Source organism: Rhamphochromis longiceps, linkage group LG1 (assembly GCF_057381845.1).
Source record: "Rhamphochromis longiceps isolate RC_006_pf linkage group LG1, R_longiceps_female_GT1.1, whole genome shotgun sequence".
Classification (NCBI taxonomy): Eukaryota; Metazoa; Chordata; class Actinopteri; order Cichliformes; family Cichlidae; genus Rhamphochromis; species Rhamphochromis longiceps.
Window position 1 is genome coordinate 4,322,216 of NC_140557.1, and position 26,967 is coordinate 4,349,182.

The following is a 26,967-nucleotide window of genomic DNA, read 5'->3' on the forward strand; positions in this document are numbered from 1 at the left end:
CAGATTGCTGAGCGCCGTGTTCCACATAAAATCGGTTCACGGCCATCAAGCACAACCAAAATTCATACATAAGGTGCGCTGTCAATTTTTGAGAAAATGCAAGGATTTTAGGCCGCGCAGCGCCTCTGGGCTGCATGGCGTTAGCGTGGTTAGCTCGTTAGCGTGGTTAGCTAGCTAACACGTTGACGGCGTCCAGCCCCACGCACGGGTCGATGCGCAGTAACTCGTTAACAGAGATTTGCCGTGTTCATCTTGTCGCTTCCTGCAGGTGAAGCGATGGGGGAGGAGGGGGAGTTGTGTTCAGTGAAGGAGAGGCGAGGCCGAGTAAAGTTGCGTAAAGACAAAAGTGGACGAAAGAGAGGCAAACTTGCGGCTCCACAAGTATAGTTATAACGTAACATAGACTATATCGATATAAAAGATATTGTCAGATCTTATATCTCGTATAAAAATATATCGATATTTTTTAAAAACTCGATATATCGCCCAGCTCTACTCTCACCTTCTCTCTCTGGGAGCACTTTAGCCTGTAAATTACAATGCCACTTCTTTGTCTACATGAACAATCCTATAAATACATAAAATGAGTACGAAATAATCAGGAATTTTTCCTCTGACATAAAAACATGTCCAACTCTGTTGAGTGGTGATTACTCTCTGTAATCACCAGTGAAATGTAAAAAAAAACATACACCCAAACAACAATGGGACTATATTATCGCAGCCATCTGTTTCCCTCGCCTTTTCAGAGTGTGTATTTTACCATCTAAACTCGACACATTCCTGAATCAATTTCTCTTATTTATCTGATTTTTTTTTAAAAAAGCTTTCATCTTTTCATGTTTAGTAGCTGGAAATAAATCTTACGGGAAAGTCATGGATTTTTCAGCAAAATAAAAATTCCCTTCTTTCAATCCACATGTTGCCAGCAATTAAGAAATATAAAAATTGTACACCCAGCTTGCCTTCCAAATTTGCGCACACAGACGCGCGCACACACACAAACAGAACAACAATGCCTTTCTCCAGGGGAATTCTCTTCCTCCTAATAAGTGAGTTTTTCATTGGTTTATGTTATTCACACTTCAGCTGCCTCTCAAGATATTCTGAGTCTGAGCCTGGTGGATCCTACAAGCCCACACAGGATGTGTATTTCCACCATTATGTGTTTGCATTCACACATCTCCTTAGTGTTCCGCAGACAGCTCATTTCTCATCCAAATGTTCCTTCGTTCTCTTGCTCATTTTTCTGCCTCTGCTCTTCTCCAGAATTGAAAGAGGACACGTGAATGCATGTGCACGCAAACAAACAAATGCAGACTCAGAAATCAAGCAGCCCACATACAATAAATGACACCTGTACAAATACAGGAGGCATGTGTCACTTCACTGCCTTCAGATGCAGGAACACAAGCAGGCAAACAAACACTTTAGACGAATGCTAATGTAATATACGACAAGATGTTACACTCTGCCGCAAGACGGGTAGTGCTGACTTGAACATTGGCCAACCTTAAAGTACAAGAAATCTCCATGAATCACCAAGAGCCAGATGCACAAATGCTATTCATACACCTTTTCCTGCACACGTGTATGTTTGTGTGAAATGCAAATGCAAAAAGGTGCACGCACATTTGAGCCTTTGTGGGTAAATAGTGTCAGTTGTATGCAGAGTTTTATTCATCCGGGCCCTGGTTTTCTTCACAGTTTGAGAAAAGGATGCTTGAATTCACTATAAGCGGCGCAGAATCAGAACCATCATAGCTATGAAACATAAAATGCCTTTTTAAGGTGATGTAATAGCTTTTTCAACTCGAAGGGCACTCTGACAGAACATGTCTTCACTGAAGCTAGTGCCCAATTTTGTAATGTTAAGGGAGACCGATTATGCTCTTTCCACTGTATTTATCACTATAATAGCTTTGAATGATTCATCTCGAGAAAGATTTTGAAAACAGACTGAAAACCTACTGAAAACACAATTTGCCATTCTTAATTGGAAATGCCAGCTGTTCAAACACATCTGTGTAAAGCTTGATTTCAAATCAGGTGACAAGCTCTGATCCACCTAAAGGTGACAGCACTAGCACACATCTACTCTTCACAAAAACACTTCAACTTCCACTTTAAAGCCACATGCTATAGAAAAGATGGGTATGACCATGGGTTCTATATGCATTTTGATCAAACCAAACCAAATTACAATGTCAATGCTGTGCTGTATTTTGAGCCGGAAGTCAGAAATTCTGAGTTCACAGTCAAAATCTTTCAGCTAAACTCCCCCACTTGGAAAGTCGGGGCAATCGCGTACCAGCAGCACGCATAAACTTACAACAGAAGTTGTAAGATGTACTACAAATGTAGCTTTTTTGTGACTTGTTAAATACACTGAACAAAAATCATGCTCTATCTGTGACTGTGCTGCAGCACTGTTTATAAGTGCAAATACATATGCATTTTATTATAGTCCAAGTATGAAGCCTGAATGTATCTCCCTTACAGTTCTAGCTATCGAACATTAAATGCCACATTAAAGCAATGCAATGGCTTTCTCCACTCTAAAAGTGCACATCTTCACCAAAGAATGCCCAATTTTGCCATTTTAATGGGGTCCGATTATGTGCTTTCTACCTACATATTTATCACTAGAGTAGCTTTGTATGATTTATCAAGAGAACATTCTGTACACTTACTGAAAAACACAGTTTGACATTCTTATTTGAAAATCGTTAGCTTCATAGCATAAGTGCCTAAGTCATTTTTTGGTCAAATTGAGATTTTTGCCTAACTTTACTCCCCTACCACTGCTGCATCATCCTGTCCGTCTGCCTATGTCATTGGCCAAAAATGACTTAGGCAATTATGCTATCAAGCTAACGAAATGCTACCTTCAAACACGTCTGTACGGGTTTGAGTCTGAACAAGAATTTTTCTGACTTTTACAACTGGAATGTGGTCAACTCTGGTTTGCCATCACTCACTGATAAATGATCCAACTTCCAGGGTATATGGAATTTGGAATCAGGTGATGACGGGGTGAAGTTCTACGTTATCAGGAAATGCTAGCGTGGACAATTCGAAGTGCTACAATTATACAATGCAGGTGGTTCATAAAACCACAAGCCCAGTGCAGAAGTCACGTCTTGTGACTCAGTTTAGTGGATACAAGGCCAATCAGAGACACCTGTCAATCAAGGCAGCGTAGACTTCAGAAGCCAAACATTTGTTTATTTTTAGTGCCGAGCAGAAAACATTTTCATTTCTGCTGTAACGTTGGCCACTTTTACACGGCAGTCTAAGGAGACTTCTCTACTTATAGAGCCAGCTTCAAAATGCCATCAGAGGAAATGCAGTTTTTGGCACATTTGTTTGGTTTTTCAGCCCCTGAGGTTACTGCTTATAACAGCAGGTCGCACTAACATCCTATGGTGTCATGTTCTGTGGAAGAACAGTTTACTCCACGGACCAATAAGGATTCTGCAACACTTCACTGGTAAGAAACACTTGTAAGAAAAGTAAATAAGAGAAGGAAGAAGCTACCTGTGATTTTATACCTTTTTATTTATTTGTTGCTTATTGGTTTTTTCCCTTAGGCTTTAAAAAGTCATTCATACTCAAAAGTTTTGTTGGCGTGTAAGACTGGAGGTACCAGGAAAACATTCACGCCTGCATTTTCATTTTGGTGATGTCACGCTAATTCTCTGAGCACAAGACAATCCGAGGCATAGTTTTAGACACAATTGCGAAGCTCTCCAATCCTCTTAAGGCAGCTTTGTTTTGCTCATTCGTTGTCTGCTGGGAATTGCGTTTGTTAACGCTGGGCCGGGAGCCGTAATCCCACTCCTCCACTCAACCCCCTCACTTCCCAGATCTCATTATTAATCCCAGTGCCTCGATTATCTGCATGTTCTTTCTTCAATCTTGGACTGTAATCTTTTTGTGTGTGTGTGTGTGTGTATGCGTTGGGGTCATATCTCAAAGCCCCAAGAGCAGAAAACTATCCTACAGCCATTCTATCTTTTATTAACTCTTATCTTATCTGCATGTGTTATTTCTTCCCCCTTCACTTTTCTTCTTTTCTGTCCTTGCTCCCATTTTCATTATCGTGCTCTTTTATCATTTCCTCTTTCCTCTCCTTGCTACCCTGCACTTCCTTTCCCATTTTTGATCCTCTAGTCTCCTTTTCTTTACCACTGTTCCCTCTCTCATGTGTTCCCATTTCCCCCTAATTCCCTTCACCTTTATCCAACTCTGTCTCATTTCCCCAGCCTTTCCCAAATCCCCCTTTTCCTTTCTATTCTCTTCTCCTTTCTATCTTCATTTCCTGACATCCACTGTCTTGCTGCTCCCACTTCTGAACCAGCAGAATCACACATCGGATGTTACAGAGCTCAGGTACTCTAACGTGATTGAAAATGCGACAATCATCTGCATCTCTGGGTTGCCAGCTTCAGCTGCTTTGCCTTGTTCTCTCTCTGTCATCTATTTGGCTGATACTTCACAAAGAAGCAATTCCTGCATTTCCGCTTTGGCTTGCATTCAGTTTTCATAAAACAGATGCAGAACGTGTTACTTTAGAGCCAGCATTTAATCATGCACTCAGTTTTAAGCCTTGATCACCAAGTTATGGAACAGTTCTTGCTCACTCCCCTCAGCCTTATGACAGATCCACTGTTACACCAAATAGAAAGTCTACATGTGCATCACAGTTACAAAAGGTCGTCTTTGCCAAGTCTAAAAGTCTCCAGAATACCAGGAAACGTGTTGTTTACACTTGATTGAAGTATGTTTATTCATAGAACATGAATTATGTATCCAGGTTTGGATGTAAAGCACGTTTACTCAACTGAAAGTTCTATAAGTCCATAATATGTCCAGAGTGGGAAAGCACAAGCCTAACGAAGCACAACTATAAAAAGGTATACACAGCTCATCAAGCAGTCAGTGCTGCTACGCTTCAACACAAATGTACACAGGAGGAAAATCGACGTGTGGAACATTACTGGAGGAACAAACAACATTAGATATTTTCTCATTTGGTGTATTGATGATGTTTGTGGATAGTGCTTCCTGAATCCCATATGTATTCAGACAGTTCACAGCTTGTGGAATACAAAACTGTTCTTGAACCTTTCAGTGACCCCTCGTGACTGCTCGAATTGTCATGTATAACTCTTAATTTTACTGCATGTCAGTATGTCAAAGGTTATCATCTGAAGACAATAAGAAATAATAAGAGATAGTTTGAGGAAACGTGTTTTTTCTGACAGTATATGTGTGAAGGGGAGCCCAAAAAAATAAAAAATGCAAGAAGATGTGATATGAAACGTTAAATATGGTGGACTTTTTGTGACTGCAAATCAGGTGAGAATTAAAGATTTGTTGTTGTTGTTCAGCTTTCAAACATGACTGAAATCATGTTTATAGGCTCTCTAAAGAAGCTGTGAACTTCTTGGCATCTACAGCTGATGTGAATAACGCAATGCAAACCCAGATCTGTGGGCAATAATTTAAACCCTTTTATTGTGATTGCAATCTGAAAAGCTGAACCTTTTATGCTTCACCGTATTATTTGTCTTATACACCATGACAATGACAGACTCTCATATGGCTAAAGCTTCAAATAATCAGTTTTGAAATGCGTTTTAAATCGCCTCTGGCATACTACATGTCAGTGATATTCAGGCACTTATGCAGGCTGTGGTGTCACTGAAGCCCAGGCCAGTCTCTGCACCTAAGATGGTTGGTTCATGCATGCCTAATATCTTGACAACATGCTCCACACCTCCTTTTACTTCATCTGAAGATTAAGTTTGCAGAAGCTGTGACCTGTTTGTCTCTTTTGTCTCATTTCCATATCTCTTAGTAAGACACTGAAACAATGCTAGGAATGAAAATGTTAGGTTACTTGCATAACCCCGGTTCTCAGACCAGCACGAGTGAGATGTCTGACTAATCAAACTGACTAAATCTTGCTGGGCAAAGTGAGAAGAGGTGCTTATCTTGAATAATGTCTTCATAGTAACATAGTAACTACCTAAGAGTGGGGGTTCTGCCTGTTCTGGTCATCGCACTCACCAGCCAATCAGGACTGATGATGAGCTAAATGGAATAAACAGGCATATCCCATAGCATGACATCTCACTCGTACTACTCTGAGAACCGGGATTACTCAAGGAACCTACAGTATACCCTCCCAGACAGGTTCTCTTGAGTTTCAGAGATTTTGAAAGATTACAGTGAATGCTTAATGTTTGAATCTATGCAATTCTGCAACATTGATCATTTGTTTGTATTTTAAAGGATTGGAAACTCATTGGAATATTACAAAAGTGACGCATGAAAGAAAATATATCCAACTGCTACTGAACCAGGAACTTTCTTGCTGTGTGATAACAGTACAAATAAAAAAATCAGTGTTCAGTGATGCTTTGGTTTGGACCTGGCCAAAGATTGGATACCTGCAGCCAGGCATTAAAAAAGTAATATCAGAAAATGTTTTGATTCTTAATGAACCTGATTAAAACCTTAATTTGATTGTTTTTGACCCACAAGACAAAGCTATTTGTTTGAGCAGTAAAAATACAGGTTTCTTCATATGTGAGTGGTTGCAGCATTATTTGTGGATTAGATTAACACTAAGAGTGAGAGGAATAGCTAATAATTGTGTAAGCGTGTGTGCGTGTCTGTGTGCATGTGAGTAATCCAGGGATTACGCCTAACAGGGATCCAGCCAGGCATCCTGCTCGGGTCCAGCGGTGAGCCACATTACATGCTGGCTCGAGCCAGCCAGACTCAAATCCTGCCCTTTTCACTCGCTGCTTCTAATTAAATGAAGCTGAAGGGTAAAATTAACTTCCACAAATCACAGCAAGAAAGCTTAGAGGACACGTGTGTGATGAGGCTTTATGTTCGTCTGCCGTCACATATGTTCAGAGCACATAGATTTGTGTGTTTTCATATGGCTGTACCTGAATATTTGTGTTGTGTTTTTCTAAAGCAGAGAACATGTGTAACAGCAGCTGCTATGGTTTTGTTTTATGTGATGTCCAAAGGTCAAATACATGCACATATGTATGTCATCAGTGTGCAAGACAGATATTCTACCCAGAATGCAACATCTGTAATCTATTTTGCGGATCATTATAATTTTATTCTAGAGCACTGTCAGATGTTAGAATTAAGCTCTCTATATAAGACTAAAACCAAAGTATTTATTTTGTAATATTCATGGGCGTGATTCCACTTTGCTTCATCAAAACATGATCTTTAGCATACGACAGGAAAGTCTGTGGCCAAGTGTGCAACAGTCAGAATGGTAGTTTTCACCTCTGAGGCTACTGGAAAACTGTGGCTGCTCCCACTAAGTTGGGTAAGAGCTGCTGACCGAAGAGAAAAAGTTTTAGAGTCTCTGGGATGTTGTCGACTAGCGACAGGAAGAGTGTAGCAGTAATGCATGTGAGCTAATGTGAGCAGAGAGGTGAGGCAGACGGAAAAGGTTTGATTTTCCAGTCATTGCGATGAGTAGCCTGGAGAAGAGCTACTGCTCATTCCCATCAAACAGAGTCCGCTGAGGTGGTCTGGCCATCTGATCAGGTTGTGCATTTCTCCTGGAGAGTTTCCGAATGCACCCAACTTGGAGGAGATCCTGGTGTACACCTACTACTTGTTGCCATGATTATTAATCTCACCCCACCTGGAATCCACTCTGGATCATACACGAGGACCTGCTGGTCAAATAGACATCGGAAATATCCTGATTATTTCTTACTACTATAATTCAACTTCGAGTAAGCCAGAGAAGATGGATGGATGTGACTTTTGAAGAACAGCAACAATGAATTAAAAGTGTATAGTATTTTTGCTGGAAATTCCTGCTCCTAATTATCACTCCAGCATAGTGAATAAAAAACACACTGAAGCGCAACATTCATTATCCTTTCTGATGTGCTGCACCTTTGCTTGTGGAATATGGTAACACAACAAGCATGTGCCAGGAGGAGTCTGCTGCTGACATCATTTTAACCCTTGATAAACAATTAGATGTGACTTATTTTGTTAACATCTAACCATTACAGAGGTCAACAGCGCGAACTGACTGCTAATTTCATCACAAAACTCAAAGTCTGCACGGAGGCACAGTTGAGACAGTGATAAAATCTTAGGCACACACTGGTGTTGTATTTAATTGGTTGCACATAGCTCTTCACTTCCACCATTAAAGAGTCGAGTCTGAGGCTACGCACGGCATCAGGCTGAATTACTTGAAGTTTAAACAGGGTCATCATGTTTCTTCTACCACAGACGCACCAACGAGCTTATTTCGTCATCGGTGTTTGTAGTTGAAAGGATTTGCTGAAATGTTCTCGCCCTGCTTTTGGCCTTGTTTACAGAGTGATTTATGCTAATGAAGACCCTCTCCTTCAGTTCACTTGTTTGCTGGGGATTCGAAACAAGAACTGGCAGCATGTGACAGCTAACATGCAAGATCTTTCATCTAGCAGGAGGCTGTGAAAGGTTTGTTTCTATTTATAACGGCAAGCAATGCAGGAGCACACAGGAGCTGGTGCTCCGCAAAAATACTCTGAAAATCGTTTTTTCTTGTGGCTTGGGGGAAAGGCCACATAGCTAAACCTCTAAACATGTAGGGAAGTAGTATAAACGAAATATTATTAACCAAAATGTAGCAAAACATGGCGGTTTATGCTAAATTTGAGAAAGTGATTCTATATTTGAAAAACTCAAGCTCAAGTATATTCAGTGTGGGTTAGTTGTTTTTTATTGTCACATACTCGGGCTTTGGATTAAATGGTCATATTATAAAACCTTCTGATAAGAGAAAGGCAGTTTAATGAACTCTAAATTCTTAAGATGTCCACGCATTCACCCAGGGTTTCATTTGAGGTATATTTTAATATTCCTCATGGGGAAATTTGTCCTCTGATTCTGACCCATCTTAACAGTTATGGAACAGAAGGTGTGGAAGATTTATCTCACCCAGACAGATGGAATTTCAAGCAATCTCCCATCACCTTATCCCTTGTACATCTGCTTGACATTGTGGTGTCATCCCATGACAGTGGCTTCCCTGTCAACACGTCAAAACAGAAAACCATTGCTCCATTTTCACATCATTTCCTGTCTTACTCCAATTGCTACTCGTGCTCAAGTCTGGATGATTTCCATTTTGCTGTTGCTGTGAGTGCCCGTATGCAAAATTAGATGCTGTATAGCTGGGCGCTGACATTTGTATGAAAGGATGAATGCAGCAGTCATTCAAGTGTTGAACTGTTGCCGCAAGCAAGACAGACACATACAGACTAGAGCGTCATGTTGGAGCCTTTTGGTGCTAATAAGGTTATTTTGTGTAGTCGAAATTGTCAAACTGTCTCCTGCTGTCCCAAGTCCTTTTCACTCAAATTCTTTAAACCCAAGAATATAGCAGGATATTTAGAAAGTGTGTGGGAAGCGTATGAATATTTAGAGAAAATGAGCAGTTCAATACAGTGTGATTGCTTAAAGCAGGCTGAAAGCACGGATAAAGACAGCAAAACTTTTAGAAAAACTGTAGTCTTGTACCTGATCACATGGCAGAGCCATCAAGGAAGGTTTTGACAGGCTAATATGCCTTAATCGTGCTCTGCAATGTAAAAGTGAAGTGTTGGTAGAGATTATTTTTCTGCCAAAGAATCACTGATAGCAAATTGGGTGGCACATCAGCAATAACAGTTCACTCAGACAACTCGTGTTTTAGATAACTAATTATTAGAGCAGGAGGATGCAGTTTGAGTTTGCTGTAAAAGCTCTGAGCTCATCACTCACTGCAAATATAGTCCATATAAATTGGGGGAATGATGAGTAAATATCCCCTCTGGAAGGTACAAGTGGGTGTTGGGGTAGTGGAGGGGTTGAAACAGCAGGCAGCGATGCAAGGTGGGAGGGGTGTGCTTGACATATGACATGAAGAGTGAGGAATATTAGTGTGTTTGGCAGAGTTGCCAGCCTGAACGAGTTCACAGACTTTGCTTAATTAACAAGAAACCTTGACACATCATTGTTCGTTGCTCCACTTAAGCTCCGTGGTGTAGTACCCAGGTAACAGCATGATGCCCCACCAATTAGGGAGCAGTCAAAAACAACAGAGTTCTAACAATCTAGATCACTTTTCACATCCACCTTAGTCTATATAACATTTTTCTCTGCATATACCACATAATCGCTAAGCATGTTTAGGAAAAACACTAATATTATAGTTTTGACAGACAAGGTCCACCTGGGCCAAAGTGAGATCTGGTTGTGGTTGAGCTCCACAGTTGATAATCAAGATGTGACTGAAGACTTTCAGCTTAAATTCAAGGAATTCAACACAAATTTTGTGTCAACTGTTAAGGAAAACAGACATTTTTATACTCGGCCCCCACAATTGACTGAAAAGGAGATTTATGGCTAAGTGAGGTTGGTTCTCTTGTTAATCCATAACAAATTAAGATGACAAAAGACCTGAAGTTGATGTTAAATGTTGAACTTGCATTTGGCAACCGTTCACCAGAACTGTCAATATGAGGCCCAAAGAGAGGTCAATGCAAATGACCGAGGCTGTCATTAGGCTGAAAAAACCAATTAAACCTATCAAAGCGAGAGTAAGAGCTTTAGGAGCGTCAAAATAAAATCTATTACATTCTTAAAAAGAAGGAACGCACTGAGCAACTCAGCAACATCTTAAGTCTGGAAGACTACAGAACAAGAAAAGTGGACGATCGCTTTGCTCAGGAAAACTCTCTACAACATCTAGCCAAGTTAATTACACGCTCGAAGACGTAACTATATCATTGTCAAAGTCTAGAATTTAAGACACGTCTTCACGAATGGAAATACAGAGGGCTCACAAAAAGGTGCAAACCACTCGTTACAGTCAAGAAGGAAGGCAGATTAGACCAGAAAACATGTGCTGCTCAGCTCTAACAAAACATTTGTTAAGAAGAAACTAAGATGAAGTTGTACCAGAATGATGGAATAAGCAAATGCTCATGATTTTAAACATACCACATCATCTGTCAAACATGGCTGCCAGTGAACTATGTCACTAGTTTGTACTGATGGTGTAACTGCTGATGGTAGCTGGATAGTTTCTGAAGTGTACTGAGCTGTAGTCTCTGCTTAGATTGGGCCAAATGCTGCCAAACTGATCTGACGATGTGCAAATGTATAATGAGCCAAAAGATACTGCAAAAGCAACCCAAGAGTTTCTCAAGGCAAAGAAAAGGGATATTCTTCGATGATCAAGCCAGTCACCTCATCTCGGCCCAATGAAGCACGCTTTTCAGTCACAGAAACAACTACATGTAGAAAGAACCACAACAATGATGTAAAAATAACAAAAATAACAAAATATTACAGAATAGATTCAAACTGGTAGATGAGAAATTAAGGTCAAGGAAATGAAAGGCCTCAAACATGCCCGGTGTAAGTCTCTTTGCCTCGTACTGTAGCTGCTGTTGGCAATTTTTGATTTTAAGAATAGTGGATTTGTATGATCTCTGTAACCAGTTTTATGGATTATCCTTATGGCCCTTTTTTGTAATATAAAGATTGATGATAGCGAACATTTGTAAGTATTGCCCCAAACCTCTGCACAGTAATTCAAATACGGTGCAATCAGGGAACAATAGAGAATGTGGAGTGATTTGTGGTCCAGAATGTGTTTTACTTTACTCAAGATTGAGACACTTCTTGAAATTTTGTTATGTATATGATTTATATGCGACTTCCAGTTTAATTTATCATCTATAATCACACCAAGAAACTTATGTTCAAGTACTCTTTCAATTTCCACACCATCTACATGAATCTGCACTTGTGCATTTCTAAGGGAATTCCCAAATAAGATAATTTTAGTTTTACTTAGATTTAGCGATAGTTTGTTCCTGTTAAACCATTTTTTAATTTTGCACATTTCTGAAGTAATTGTATCCAGCAGCTCCTTTAGATTCCCCCCAGAACAAAAAATATTTGTGTCATCTGCAAATAATACTAATTTTAATATATCAGATGCCTTACAAATATCATTTATATAAATAATAAATAATTTTGGACCCAGTACAGAGCCTTGTGGAACACCACAAGCAATGTCCAAGCATGATGAGGAATGGACACCCAGCTTCACAAATTGTTTCCGGTCACTTAAATAATTTTTCACCCATTGCAGTACAACCCCCCTAATCCCATACCGTTCCAGTTTATTAATTAATATGTCATGATTGATTGTGTCGAATGCTTTCTTAAGATCCAGAAATACTCCAGCTGCATACTGTTTCTGATCTATAGCATTCGTAATCTCCTCAATTGATTCGATTAATGCCAGAGATGTTGATCTTTTTGATCTGAATCCATATTGACTGTCAGAGAGTAATTTATATTTATCTAAGAATTGTCTAATCGTTTATTAAACAGGTTTTCTAGGATTTTGGAGAATTGTGGTAGTAAAGAAACAGGCCTGTAATTTGTGAAGTGGCGTCTATCCCCAGATTTATACAGCGGCACAACTTTAGCTATTTTCATTTTGTTTGGCACTTTTCCCGTCTGAAATGATAAGTTGCAAATATATGTTAGAGGTCCTACAATTCCTTCAATCACCTTCTTGACGATTTTCATGTCAATATCATTACAATCAGTGGATGTTTTATATTTACACATGTGTACAATGTCAATTATTTCTTTTTCCTCCACTGATGTGAGGAACATTGAGTTAGGGTTCCTATCAATCAGGTTTTCACTAAAATCACATGGAAGTACAATGTGACCCGACCTTATCTGTCAAACGATAACTTTAAAGTTTATAATGCGAGCTCTTCATAATGACGGTCCAATCAGTAGAAATTTTACTTTAGTTTTTTATGCTTTAAAGAAAGGGATGATCAAAAAAACGAAAAACAAAACGAACAAACATCAAATTCAAAGACCAGAACCAACAATGCGTTAGGTCTCGATGCTTGTGTGTCCAAAACCTCCGCACAACCTATGCCATAGAGTTTGACCTGTTAAAAAAAAATTACACAGTGAGTCACATGTGGTTAGTTAGTCTCTAATATAACCCATCCTGACATAAATACATAGCATACCCAGGTGTGATATACCACAGCTGCTAAAGTTCCCCTTGAATGCATTATTTACGTGTAAAAAATCAGTTTTTAAAATGACACTACCAATTTGTGCGCTGGTTTCAATATTTACATCTTTAAGTCTCCTTGCTGAAGTTTACAACATTGGTCCATCAAAACAGGGGCACAAGATTTTTCACCATTTCCCTCAATCCACAAGACTGAAAACTGTCAGAATCAAAACAACCAGGTAAACCATTTACCCAGAACCTGTTTGTCCTCTTGTTCTGAGATCATAAGTAGGATGTTTGGCCTATATAGCAAGTAGGAGGATGTAATAATAATAATGGTAAATGGTAAATGGCCTGTATTTGTATAGCGCTTTCTAGTCCCTAAGGACCCCAAAGCGCTTTACACAACCTGTCATCCACCCATTCACACACACATTCACACACTGGTGATGGCAGCTACAATGTAGCCACAGCCACCCTGGGGAGCACTGACAGAGGCGAGGCTGCCGGACACTGGCGCCACCGGGCCCTCTGACCACCACCAGTAGGCAACGGGTGAAGTGTCTTGCCCAAGGACACAACGACCGAGACTGTCCAAGCCGGGGCTCGAACCGGCAACCTTCCGATTACAAGGCGAACTCCCAACTCTTGAGCCACGATCGCCCCTTATATGGATTGCATTTATATAGCGCTTTTTGAAACCCTCAAAGCGCTTTTACAATTCCACTATTCATTCACTCTCACACACTGGTGGAGGCAGCTACAGTTGTAGCCACAGCTGCCCTGGGGCAGACTGACAGAGGCGAGGCTGCCATGTCGCGCCATCGGCCCCTCTGACCATCACCAGTAGGTGGCAGGTGAAGTGTCTTGCCCAAGGACACAATGACCGAAACTGTCCGAGCCGGGGCTCGAACCGGCAACCTTCCGATTACAAGGCAAGGCAAGGCAAGGCAAGTTTATTTGTATAGCACAATTCAACAACAAGGTGATTCAAAGTGCTTTACAGAGACATTAGAAACAAGAACAAATAAAAAGCATGATTTAAAATTGATTAAAACAAGCAAATAAACTAACTAACTAATTAACAAACAAACAAACAAACAAACAAACAAAACAGTATATAAAATCAAAACAGATAAAATCAGAACAGTAGATAAAATCAGTAGTTAAATGTAAGTTTTGAAATTTAAGCTTAAAGTGTGGATTTGGCGCTTTATTCAAATGCAGCTGAGAACAGGTGAGTCTTCAACCTGGATTTAAATAAACTGAGTGTTTCAGCTGATCTGAGGCTTTCTGGGAGTTTGTTCCAGATATAAGGAGCATAAAAGCTGAATGCAGCTTCTCCGTGTCTGGTTCTGACTCTGGGAACTGATAAAAGACCGGATCCAGATGACCTGAGGGATCTGGATGGTTCATACTGGGTCAGGAGGTCATTGATGTATTTTGGTCCTAAACCATTCAGAGCTTTATAGGCCAGCATCAGAACTTTAAAGTCTATCCTCTGACGGACAGGCAGCCAGTGTAAAGACCTCAGAGCTGGACTGATGTGGTCCACTTTTTTGGTCTTAGTGAGGACTCGAGCAGCAGAGTTCTGAATGAGCTGTAGTTGTCTGACTGATTTTTTAGGTAGACCTGTAAAGATGCTGTTACAGTAATCAAGCCTACTAAAGATGAATGCATGGACTAGTTTTTCCAGGTCCTGTTGAGACATCAGATCTTTTATCCTTGATATATTCTTGAGGTGATAGTAAGCTGACTTTGTTATTGTCTTAATGTGTTTTTCTAAGTTTAGGTCTGCATCCATCACTACACCCAAATTTCTCGCCTGGTTTGTGGTTTTTAGATGTATAGATTGAAGTTCTCTGGTGACCTGTAATCGTTTTTCTTTGGCGCCAAAGACTATTACCTCAGTTTTGTTTTTGTTTAGCTGGAGAAAATTGTGGCACAACCAGTCATTGATTTCCTCAATGCATTTACCAAGAGCCTGTACAGGGCCTCGGTCTCCTGGTGACATTGTGATATATATTTGTGTGTCATCTGCATAGCTGTGATAGTTTATTTTGTTGTTGTTTATAATCTGTGCCAGTGGGAGCATGTAGATGTTAAACAGAAGGGGTCCCAAGATGGAACCTTGGGGAACTCCACATGTGATACTTGTCTGCTCAGATGTGAAGTTACCTATTGATACAAAGTATTTCCTGTTTTCTACGTATGTTTTGAACCAGTTTAGTACAGTTCCTGAAAGACCTGTCCAGTTCTCCAGTCGTTTGAGTAATATGTTGTGGTCAACTGTATCAAATGCTGCACTGAGATCCAGTAAAACTAGGACTGACATTTTTCCACTGTCTGTATTCAGACATATGTCATTAAACACTTTGGTCAGAGCGGTTTCAGTGCTGTGGTTCTGTCTAAAACCTGACTGGAAGGCATCGTAGCAATTATTCTGTTTTAAGAAGTAACTGAGCTGTTGAGAAACTGCTTTTTCAATGATCTTACTTAAAAACGGGAGATTTGAGATCGGCCTGTAGTTGTTCATTTGTGTCTTGTCAAGATTGTCCTTTTTCAGTATAGGTTTGATTACAGCAGTTTTTAGTGATTCTGGAAACACACCTGATAATAAAGAAAAGTTGACGATCTGTAACAGGTCTGACTCTAAAGTCTTTGAGACCTTTTTGAAAAAACTTGTTGGCAGGACATCTAAACAGCAGGAGGAGGAGTTCAGTTGACCTAAGATGTCCTCCAGGTCTTTGCTGTTAATAGGTTGAAACTGTTTCATGGTGTTTAAACAGTTTTTTGGTGGACACAGTACATATCCTGGATCTGCTGTTGATGTACCAATTGCTTGTCTAATTTTTTGGATTTTTTCAGTGAAGAATTTGGCAAAGTCATTGCAGGCCATGGTTGAATGAAGTTCAGCTGCCACTGGCACAGGAGGGTTTGTTAGCCTGTCAACTGTAGAAAATAAGACCCGAGCATTATGGCTGTTTTTAGTGATGATGTCAGAGAAGTAGGACCTCCTTGCATTCCTCAGTTGTAAATTATAATTGTGAAGTTTCTCTTTATAAATGTCATAATGAACCTGGAGGTTTGTTTTTCTCCATCTGCGCTCAGCTTTCCTACACTCTCTTTTTTTCATTTTTCACCAGTGTGGAGTTTCTCCATGGAGACTTTTTCCTTTCAGAGATAACCTTCACCTTAATGGGAGCAATAGTGTCCATTACATTTAACATGTTAGCATTGAAGCTATTGACGAGCTCATTGACTGACCCTCTGGACAGGTCAGGTGTTAATGGGAAGACCTGGTTAAAAATTGCACTACTGTGTTCAGTTATACACCGTTTTGTGATCACTGTTGTTGATATATTTGTGTGGGCTGAGATTTTACTTTCAAAGAAAACACAGTAATGATCAGACAGGCCCACATCAGACACAGTAACCTTTGAAATGCTCAGGCCTTTGGAGATCAGTAGGTCAAGAGTAGGTCAAGAGTGTGTCCTCTATTATGTGTGGCCTCTGTTACATGCTGAGTCAGCCCAAAGTTGCCCAGAGTGTTACTCAGGTCTTTAGTCCCTTTGTCCTGAGGGTTGTCCACATGAATGTTAAAATCCCCAGCAATAATTACACAGTCAAAATCAACACAGATCACAGACAGCAGTTCACTGAGGTCATTAAAAAAGTCTGTGCAGTATTTGGGAGGCCTGTAAACATTAAGAAACACAACTTTGGATGGGGCCTTCAGCTGTAAAGCCACATATTCAAAAGACTGAAAACTTCCAGGAGATAGCTGCTTACATTGAAATGATTCATTAAATAAGACAGCAACCCCTCCTCCTCTCCTGCTCGCCCTGACCTCACTGATAAAACTGTAGTTAGGAGGGGTCGTCTCGATGAGAACAGCTCCACTGTTACTTTGGTCCAACCAAGTTTCAGTTAAAAACATAAAATCAAGGCTGTGCTCAGTGATTAAATCATTAATTAAAAATGTTTTCCCAGCTAAAGATCTAACGTTTAATAAAGCCAACTTAAGTGTTTTAGAGGTATTACTTGTCCCCTCGTGTTTGGGAGCAGTCTGTGGCACACGAGGTATGTTTACTATGTTTAAAGATCTTTTAGAGTGCAGCTCTCTGTGTTTTGACCAGGCCACATGTCTCCTTCTGTCACCTAAAAGTACAGAAATTTTAAAACCTTCTAGTAAACAGGGTCCCAGCTTCTCCTGGGAAAAGTCATCACTGCCATAATCCTCACAGCCCGGACCCTTCACACATCACGCATCAGACTGCGGAGACAGGGCATGAAGAGGAACTAAGGGGGGCGAGGCTGGGCAATGTGACTTCGATTGCTCTGTTGAGGGTGGGGCTCGATGGCGAACCTTTGGCCGCTCTGGTGGGGGGTTTATGGGGGACAAAAAGGGATTGGGACGGGGGGTAGATCTGAGCCCAGCATTGACCCGCTCCATCATCTCCTCAGTGAATTTCAGGTGTGGGGAGGAGGGAGAAAGGGAGGGGGAGGAGGGTGATGGCCTGTCAGGGGTTTGGGGGACTGGGGAAGGTCGTGGTCCCTTGTCCTGGTCGTTGGTGTTGTTGAGAGAGTTGGAGGCAAATAGGGACCCCTCTTCTTGCCTTAGATGTCTCTCCTTTCTGAGGCTCTTCCTCAGATGCCATGGATGTCTCTCCTTTCTGAGGCTCTTCCCGGGTGGGGGCAAATGGAGCTCCTCCTCAAGGTTTCTGCTGGGCTTTGTCTGTTCTTGGAGTACTGTTTGTTCCTCTTTATGAGATAACTCCTCGTTTATCTCAGCCTTGGCACCAAGCACGGATGGATGACGTATGGAATAAAACAAGTTGGAGGTGAACAGTTTCACCCCTGACTTGTTAAAATTAAATCCATTTGCTTTGAACAGATGCCTGCGTTCCCAAAAAATATTAAAGTTGTCGATAAAGTGCACTGAGTGGTCAGCACATGCTGATATAAGCCATTTATTCAGTGTAAACAACCTGCTGAATCTCTCGTCTCCTCCTCTGACCGGCGGTACAGGTCCACTGATGAATACAGCTGCATTCAGAGAGTTTACAGTATTTAATAATCCAGTAAAGTCCCGTTTCAGAACCTCCGACTGTTGTTTGGACACATCGTTTGACCCTGTATGCAGAACAATGTTTGTCACAGTTGGATATTCATCTGCAATTTGAAGAATTCTCTCCTTCAGGTTGTTGACCATATCGTTAGGAAAGCAGAGGACTTTAGTGTTCTTACCGCACATCCTTTGTACATCCTTTACGGCAGAGTCACCCACAATCAGAGTTTCAGGCCTAGCCTTTAGCTTTCCCTGTGGCCTTTCACTTTTCAACAGATTTTCAGACCTTATTTCGCTGCTTTTAGATGGATGGTTGTCCGATATAGATCCAGGGTCCTTTGATAGTGGAGCAAATCTGTTCTGCAGTTTCACATTCAGTTGTTTTGGAGGTTTGTTGTTAACCTTCCTATTCACGGTTGTCCAGTCCTGTTTCCTCCCGTATACAGGGGTAGAAGAGCTTCTCTGTCTCGTAGGAAGTGAAGGCCAGTCGGTTTCAGAGATTTCAGCTCGCTGTGCCCTGCCTGTGATACGTCCTCCCCCTTCCAGGAGACATGATTTATGTCTTGGTTTTGCACCAAGACAGTCTAAGGGGGGATTATCACTTGAGGATTTATAATAATGCACAGAGTCTACTTTCTTGGTCATGTTATCTGTGCTCCTTAGCTGTGTACTAGCTTGCTCATCGCCATTGTTTTGAATCAAAGGCAAGGTTGTTTCATTTCCACACAGTCCATTTACCTCCACGTTTACTTCTAAGCGATGAATTTTTGTCTCCAGTACTGCAATCTTCTGCAGGAGGCTGTGGTAGTCATCTGTGGAGAGGGAAGGCATCTTGTTGCTAGTTAGCCTAGCGGTTAGCACCTTTCCAGGCTATTGAGGCTGCTCGGTGCCCAGACGCTGTAATCAGGCTTCAGCTGTGTCTAGGCCACAGACACAAGGAGCGCTGAGGACAAGGTAACCATAAAATGTTGCTGTTTCTGTTAAGAACACTCTAGTCCTAATGATCTACAAGTGTCCAGAAGTTATCGCAGGTAAGCTCACACGGAAAAAAGGGAAAAAATCAGCATAAAAATCAATAAAAATCAATATAAGAAGCAAAGCATTCAAGAGCAAAGAGATGAAGCGTCCACACTCACAAAGGGGAGGAGCAAGACGAACTGCCAACTCTTGAGCCACGATCGCCCTAAGTAGGAGGATGTATAGAATACCGCAGAGCAACTGGACAAATATATATGACTCTGATCCTCCATCGCCATGTTTTTTTTTTGTTTTATGCAGTTTTATGCAAGCATCTTATTGATTTATCATTATTTAGTTCAGTTAGTGGCCTTCCTTCCTGAGAAGTTAACTTTCAAAGAATAATTAACTTTCACAATGCAATTAAAAAAAAACTGAACCTCTTTACACTTGATTAGTCACAGTGTATCAGCAGTTGGCAAAACCCAACAAGACATAAGATACAATTTAAAGAACGTCTTTTGGGCTTTGTCCTGATAGCTCCCCTAAAGCTATGCTAATTTTAACTATTATTTTATTTTTATTATTAATATTTTTCTGTTACTGTCAGTCATTTTCTGTTACCCCTCTGAAATGTTGTAAAGACAGTGAGACATTATCTCTGTAGTTTTTATATCAATATTTCCATTTCAACAGAGCGGTGAAAATCTGCACAAATATAAGGACGTGAGCTGGAGGAGAAAATGAACGGTAAAATTAATAACAATAAACCCTTTTGGTCGCAAAATATGAAAAATATCATGAAAATACACATGCATAAAAACAAACAAAATGCTCCTCTACAGCAAAATAATCTTTAAAAACACAATGTTTTTTTTTTCATTTCCAAATCACATCTCCAGTTATTCCAAATGACAGTGAACATCTCACTTTGCCACCTTCCTAAACGAAAATTTGAGATTGATGAGAAATAAAGGTCATTAAGTGACATGGATGAGGGCACAGTCAGAAAAGCTTTTCATCTAATTACACTTTATATTTAGGCACAAATGTAGTGATAGGAGAAAAATTGCACTAGTATAAGGTCAGTAATGATGTGCACACTGTGCAGCCCATTTCGATTTTTACAAGTACTGCATGAATGTAATAATTTATCATGTTTACTTCTGCAAAATTCTGCAAATGAGTGAAATTAAAGGGAATTTATTACTAACCTGAACATATTTCTAAACAACTAAAAACAACCTGCTAAAGTTCGTATGCTGCTACATTAGGACACTCAGCAACAAGATTTTGTGAGTGTCATAATGAAACTGTGAAGGTTGAACAATTTGTTGCATTTTGAAGTTAATTTTCAACATGATCAGTAATCTCAGTGTACTTAATATTGTAAACTACAGACTATACAACACTGCAGATTGAAATCCCAGCAGTGTAATGATCCCATATGAGGAGCATTGCAATGGTCTACCTTTCGTAGACCATTGCAATGACAGCTGGGATGAGGTAGGAAAAGAAGATTAAAAACAAAGCAGAGGAAAACAACTCACCTGTAGCCATGCTGAGTGTCCACGCACACTCCACCGTTGTAGCAGGGGTTTCTGGGATATGTGGCACAAGGCTGATGGGACTGTTCTCTGCCTGGGCAGGAGCACACCGCTGTGGATTCAACTGTCACAGACACAAGACTCATAGTCCCACAATCCACCACTGTGGGCGTGTCCCGCACGTTCAAAGTGTTGGAGCAGCCACCTGTCCCGCCACACTCGGAGCTGGGACACTCATCCACCCGGACCTGGAACACGCTGACCTGCAGGAAAGACTGGAGCTGGATGGAAAGAGAAAAAGAGAGCACTTATCAGGCAGACTGTCATGTCACGGTAAAAGCACAGGGTAAAATTTTAGTCGAACTTTTATCTCTCCAAGCACAGCAGGCATCGTAATGGTATGAATTTTTTTTGGACATCTACTTCTGAGTCTGTAAATAGCACAACAGGGTGCATTTCCCTTTGCACAGACATGAACTGGTAGGAGATGCTTTAGAGAGGCAACAAAACCTCACCCACTTCCCGCACATAAACAGTGCCGACTGGGCTGAATCAATGGACAAAGACGAGTAACATGGACCTTTGTCTGGTAATGAACCCAGACCTCTGCACTTTGCCATCTACGATGTAACACAAAAACATTAACAGCTACATACTGAAACACCACTTGGTCTCTTTAATAGTTCCTCACAGAATATGCCTACTTTTCTGAGAATATGCTTGCGCTTTCTGCACACCCATCCAAGCGCTTAAATTGTATGGTAAGTACTGACAGTGTTGACAGCTTTCACAATGAAGCAGCTGCAGCCACGATCACATCAGCCACACTCAAGAATAACATGTGGCTGAGGTCAGGTTTGACTAAATCCTTTGAGTGTGTGTGTGGGATAATGTTGGCCTGACTTTTGTATAAAGTGAGCTATTTATAATTTGAAGTAAAGTTTAAAGTTAGTTTGACAAACTTTAGCTCTCAGTACAACTTACTATTATGTAGGTGAGAAGTAATTAAAGTAATTACACGGGTAAATGTAACCCAAGTTTAGTCGTTAGATGTCAGCCCAAATCGGGAAGCAAAATCTGTGTAACACCAGATGAGTGAAGGGGTCTCATACATTCAGCTGCACCCTGATTACCTGATAATCTACTTTGATTGACAGCTAGATGTATTTGTGGAGCTGTGTGCCAATTTAAATAAAAAACATCAAGAATGTAAAAACTGATTTCCTTGGAAACAGATGAGTAAAATTAAGCTTATCTGTTATGCCACGCTGGCTGCAAATCCCTCGACTTGCAAGAGAAAATGAACTGATTCCAAACCAGCTTTAACGTTAAAGTGTTTGGACTCTTTTGCCATAACCGATCGAATTATGCTGCAGCCTGTGTACCCGTTAAAGTATTTCAATGTGTATTATGTTTACTGTCTAGACCAAAAAGTCCTGATTGAATCTTTTCAGTGAAATAATTGTAGTTATATATAATTTTCTGATCAAGTTATTTTTTTCATTTTCATGTAGATGTAAGTTGGACATCTGATGTCTGACTGGATGCACAACCAGTTGGGAACAATGTTGATAAGAGCAAACTCGGTGTGTGAATGTGTTCGGATTACCGAAGGCTGTTCAAGTAATTGAGTTATTTTTCTGCGCTGGCTCCTGGAAAAGTGGGCTAAACGGTGATGAAGCAGAGGGGAAACTATGACTCTCCAGGTTGAGCAATTTGATAAAGTGATGTGAAAGAAAATTAAATGGAAACTGTATGTTGTTTGTATGCTTTTGGATGAGTCGACTTTCACTGGTAAAGCTGACAAAGGTCAACTGAGTTTGTGCACACATTTGTGTGCTCATGAAGAGGGGCGAGCACACACATACAGACATACTGGGGGTAGATGGTACTGAATATGAACGCGGGTCGCTTTATGCTCAATATTCCAGGCAGGCTGGATTTTGGTCAGTGTGAATCGATCGCACTGATTAACCAGGCGGTGCTGCAGGGACTGTAACTTTGATAAGGATTTTGTTTTATGGATCAGTTATACTTCTGACTGATGTCTCATAACATCTGACGTCATTAGCAGTAATGTCCTCCCATTCAAAACTCGCTTCTTTCATTTAAACTACCTGTGTCATTAATTTTTGTACTTCATAGCAACTCAGACACAAATGCTTCTCTTCATTGGTTTCTCTCATCTAATGCTGCTGAAGGTATATGCATTCTTACAGCAAATTAATTTGAAAGGAGGTTGGCTGCATGAGAGCTCAATAAAAGGGGCCTATAGATGATCACACACATATATATAGCTATGGATATCTGAATCCCATTTCCTGTGCCCTTGGTCTGTGTCACTGTGCACTGTATCATGACAGACTATTAGCCAAACATGGTTTGGCAACCCTATCTATCTGCCAGGAAATCATATAAGAAATGTAATTTCTATATACAAAATTTGCAAAAGCTCATTTGGTTTGCAGGAAACATTATGCAGGTTTTTTAATCAACATGAGGAAATGTTTTTAATGAACCTGTTGGCATGTAGCAAATATATTAAAGCTGAACTTATCAATGGTTCCAGTGTTGTTTTCCTCCAGGCACACTCTCAAATTTTAAGTGTACAATATCCATTTGTATGTTTATGTTGAGCGATGTGCAGCACCTTGTTAAGGCTAAATAAAAATAGCAGCCTGGCTTTAAAGGAAAACTTTCGAGTGACTCGAGACTCAAGTTGTTATGTATATTTAAATGGCCTGCATTTGTATAGCGCTTTTCTAGTCCATAGGACCCCAAAGCGCTTTACACTACATTCAGTCATCCACCCATTCACACACACATTCACACACTGGCGATAGCAAGCTACATTGTAGCCACAGCCACCCTGGGGCGCACTGACAGAGGCGAGGCTGCCAGACACAGGCGCCACCTCTGACCACCACCAGTAGGCAAACACGGGGTTAGTATCTTGCCCAAGGATATTTGGCATGCAGCCAGGATGCAGCCTGGGATCGAACCACCGACCTTCTGATTAGTGGCTGACCTGCTCTGCCACCTGAGCTACAGCCACCCCTATATTTAATTAAACAAGACATACGTATGCAACTTCTGGACACTGGTGGAAGAGCTGTTGGCTCTGTATGCTCAACATTTACAAAAATAGCAGAATGTGTGCAATGGTGTACCATATCAGTCATCATATCTTGACAAGATAAACAATAACTGACATATTCCTCCACTGAAATGAATGTAGTTAGTACAGTAATGAGGATGCTTTTGGTCCTCTCCAAGGTTTCTGTTAGAGTAATAAGTGAAAACAATTTAAGCTTTACAAAATTTTATGTTTCAAGCTGTGCCTTTGATCTCAAAAATTATATCTGAAACACAGCATGCAACTCGGATTGAACAAAACGGCATCTGCTGTGTACTGTGTACCATTGTGACATCGTAATGGAATCCAGCAGGGGCGAACGTTTTTGAGTGTAGCTGCTAAAAAGTTCTAATTGTCTTGAATATTTGCTGGAACTGGAGGGCAAACGTCATCCTTTGCAGTAGACTGAAACGTGACCTGCATAAGAGAACTACATGTGCTGGTTTCTACAGCTTAGATGTTCAAACATTTTTACAAACGGTTAAGATGACATGGTTTGAACTTGGTGGAGAGCGGTATAAATGGAGGTGCGAGACAGAGACTGTATGTTTGTATGTATTCAGTTTAGCAAAAGTGTTTGCGACACACTGAGCACATAAATCAAATTGTGAGAGGCAGACTATGCCGCAGGGAAAGGAGAGAAAGGGGTACAATGGAGAGGGGAATGCCAGACACAGGGAGTATGAGGAGGAGTAAGATATCTGGGGATAAGGTGCTTTGCGGTGGAGTCAGAGTCATGCTGGCTGTCAGTTGGTTCTTAAAGCAGTGGGTGAGCTGAAAATAACTTTGTAATAATTTTTGTCTGCTAGCGTCTTACACAGCCATGTGTGCAGGAAATCACTACATTGGTCTCGTCCTATTCAACGGCACCAGATGGAGGGCTTTGCTCATTCTAGTATTTCTTGTTACTCTGGCACACCAACAAGGCATTTCAAAATACTCACAAAAGAAGAAGAGATTTGATGTTTCCCTCTCTCTCATCCAATATTTCTTATTTATACATAATGCACAACTTTTTAAACTTCTCTGCAGTTGCAGCGTGCGCCGATCTGTCATTCTTTTCTAAATCATTTTACTTTGAAAGACATTTATTTTAAAAGAACACTACTGTACTCTCCATTGGAGTTTGCATCCCCAGGAGCCTAAATGGCTGCACAGACATGAGCGTGCTCCATCTTTTGTATCTGGTCTCCATTGAGACATGCACTGAATTTCAAAGGCAGAACAGTGTGTATAGCAAGGAATAAAGGACCAAAGGGATCTATTGTTCCTTGGACTATTGTTCCACTGCATTAAGAAGTTCCCTCAGTCCTCTCCCCTGCCCTCGGGGCCACATTACTATAATGACAACATGAACCTTGGTATCTGAGCACCATACCGATGATTTTTTTAAAAAAGTCAAAAACCAGTGTAGTATCATTAGCAGTCAAGTAGAGCGTGATGGATTGAAAACACTGACGGATAACTTCCATTATGGAGGTAGAGCAAGCAGAAATAGAGAGGGTATAAAGACTTTTTTTTTAAAAAACCCTCCTACTTCTGAGGCATTACAGGAGAATTGAGAACATTAATAATAAGAACTGCTTCATCTTCTACACCCCCCCCCCCTCCTTTCCCTCTTTCTTTCTCATCCAGCTCCACCCCCTCACAATCTCCCCCACCCTCCCCAATCTCTCCGACTCTCGTTCATCCTCTCTCGCCACGCTTCACATCTCATTCTGATCAATGTCTTCTCCGGAGAACCTGGCTGAATTCAGATGAAAAGCTCCGCGCTCTCCTCACAAATCACACCTGAAAGCCCCGGCTACCTCACCACTTACACATCTTTCTCTCCCTCTCTGCTTTCCTCATCCTGGAAACTTATTAGTACACTTGCAAATCTTTCCATCCTTTGATAGTCACGTGAAACAACAAGAGGTTAACTGAAAAGAACGTGGCTGAGGGCTGAGTGTGGCGAATGACCTGAGCTGACCACCGGGACCACAGCTGGATTCTCACGGTTTTCTCCCTGACAGACACGCACATGCAAATCCAAACTAGCTCATCTTTCCCTCCGAGGACACCAGTTCAGCTCTCTGTGCTGTGAAATGCATACAATTCAACGTCTATGGTTCAGGCTCTCTCAAACACACACATGCACACACACAGGTCCCCTACTTCCATTCAGACTTCTGAAACGTGAAATGAGGTCTGACTGAAGCCAGCGACCAGGGGGCATTAGTGTGATATAGTAAAATGTTTGTTTTTTACCAACTCCTTTTCTGCAGTGGTGGAATGCATTTTTTTTAATACAACCTTTCCTTTCTATAAATGTAATTTAGAAATACAATATACGATTAAATACAGAAATATAACTGTACACAACAAAGTACAGCTCTGATTCCTTTTCTCTTTTTGTTGTTTCCCCCCTCTTCCTCTCTTTTGTGCAATAGCCAGAGTACTGAATTACAAGCATACTACACACTGTGTATTTCTGTTAGAGTCAAATTAAGCTGGATTTAAATGGATTTTCCATACTCATGGACCATGAAGTATAATACATTTTCTTTTCCTGGTTGGCCCAGAAATAATCCAGTACAACGGTCAAAATCAGGTCTCACCTTCCCGTGTCCCACATACCAGAAATGATTTGAATTCTTACACAAGGCTGAGGTAAAACTTTGGACACCATAAATGGCATCACACAAAAAAGGGTTTTAAACCAGAAGTGGATTGTTTGGATAAATATACTCATCCCCGGTGTTACAAACTGGGAAGGCTGATGCAGCAAGTCAAGTCCTAGTGCTGAACTGTTTAAAATGTACATGTGTATATCCAACACACTGACATGCTGTTCAGTACATTAGTACGGGAGGCCAAATGCAACATAATTATGCATGTTTATTTGGTTCAAAAGGCTAAGATAGGGTTGAGTATAAGCAAAATAAAATGGAATGCAATAACATTCAGGACTGAACTCTCTCTCTCATGAAATCATGTTTATAGAAATGTCAAACAAGAGGACAAGATGACCTTGAGCTCAGGAAAGCAACATCTGTTCTAAATGAACCACTAACAACATTTTTGTATCATTTTTTCTATTTAAATTAACGAGATAGTTTAAAGTAAGGACATAAACCTCATTCTAGAAACATACAGCCTGACCACT

At 40.7% G+C, this 26,967-nt stretch overlaps 1 protein-coding gene across 1 annotated transcript in view; it reads right to left on the reverse strand.

Annotated features, from left to right (window-relative positions):
• Positions 1-26,967, reverse strand: part of LOC146678143 (neural-cadherin-like) — a 334,730-nt gene that overhangs the window by 104,674 nt on the left and 203,089 nt on the right. Inside the window, exon 26 of the mRNA XM_085410097.1 lies at positions 20,687-20,964. Coding sequence (XP_085266223.1) covers positions 20,687-20,964 — 278 coding nt within the window. The remainder of the gene's footprint in view (positions 1-20,686; positions 20,965-26,967) is intronic.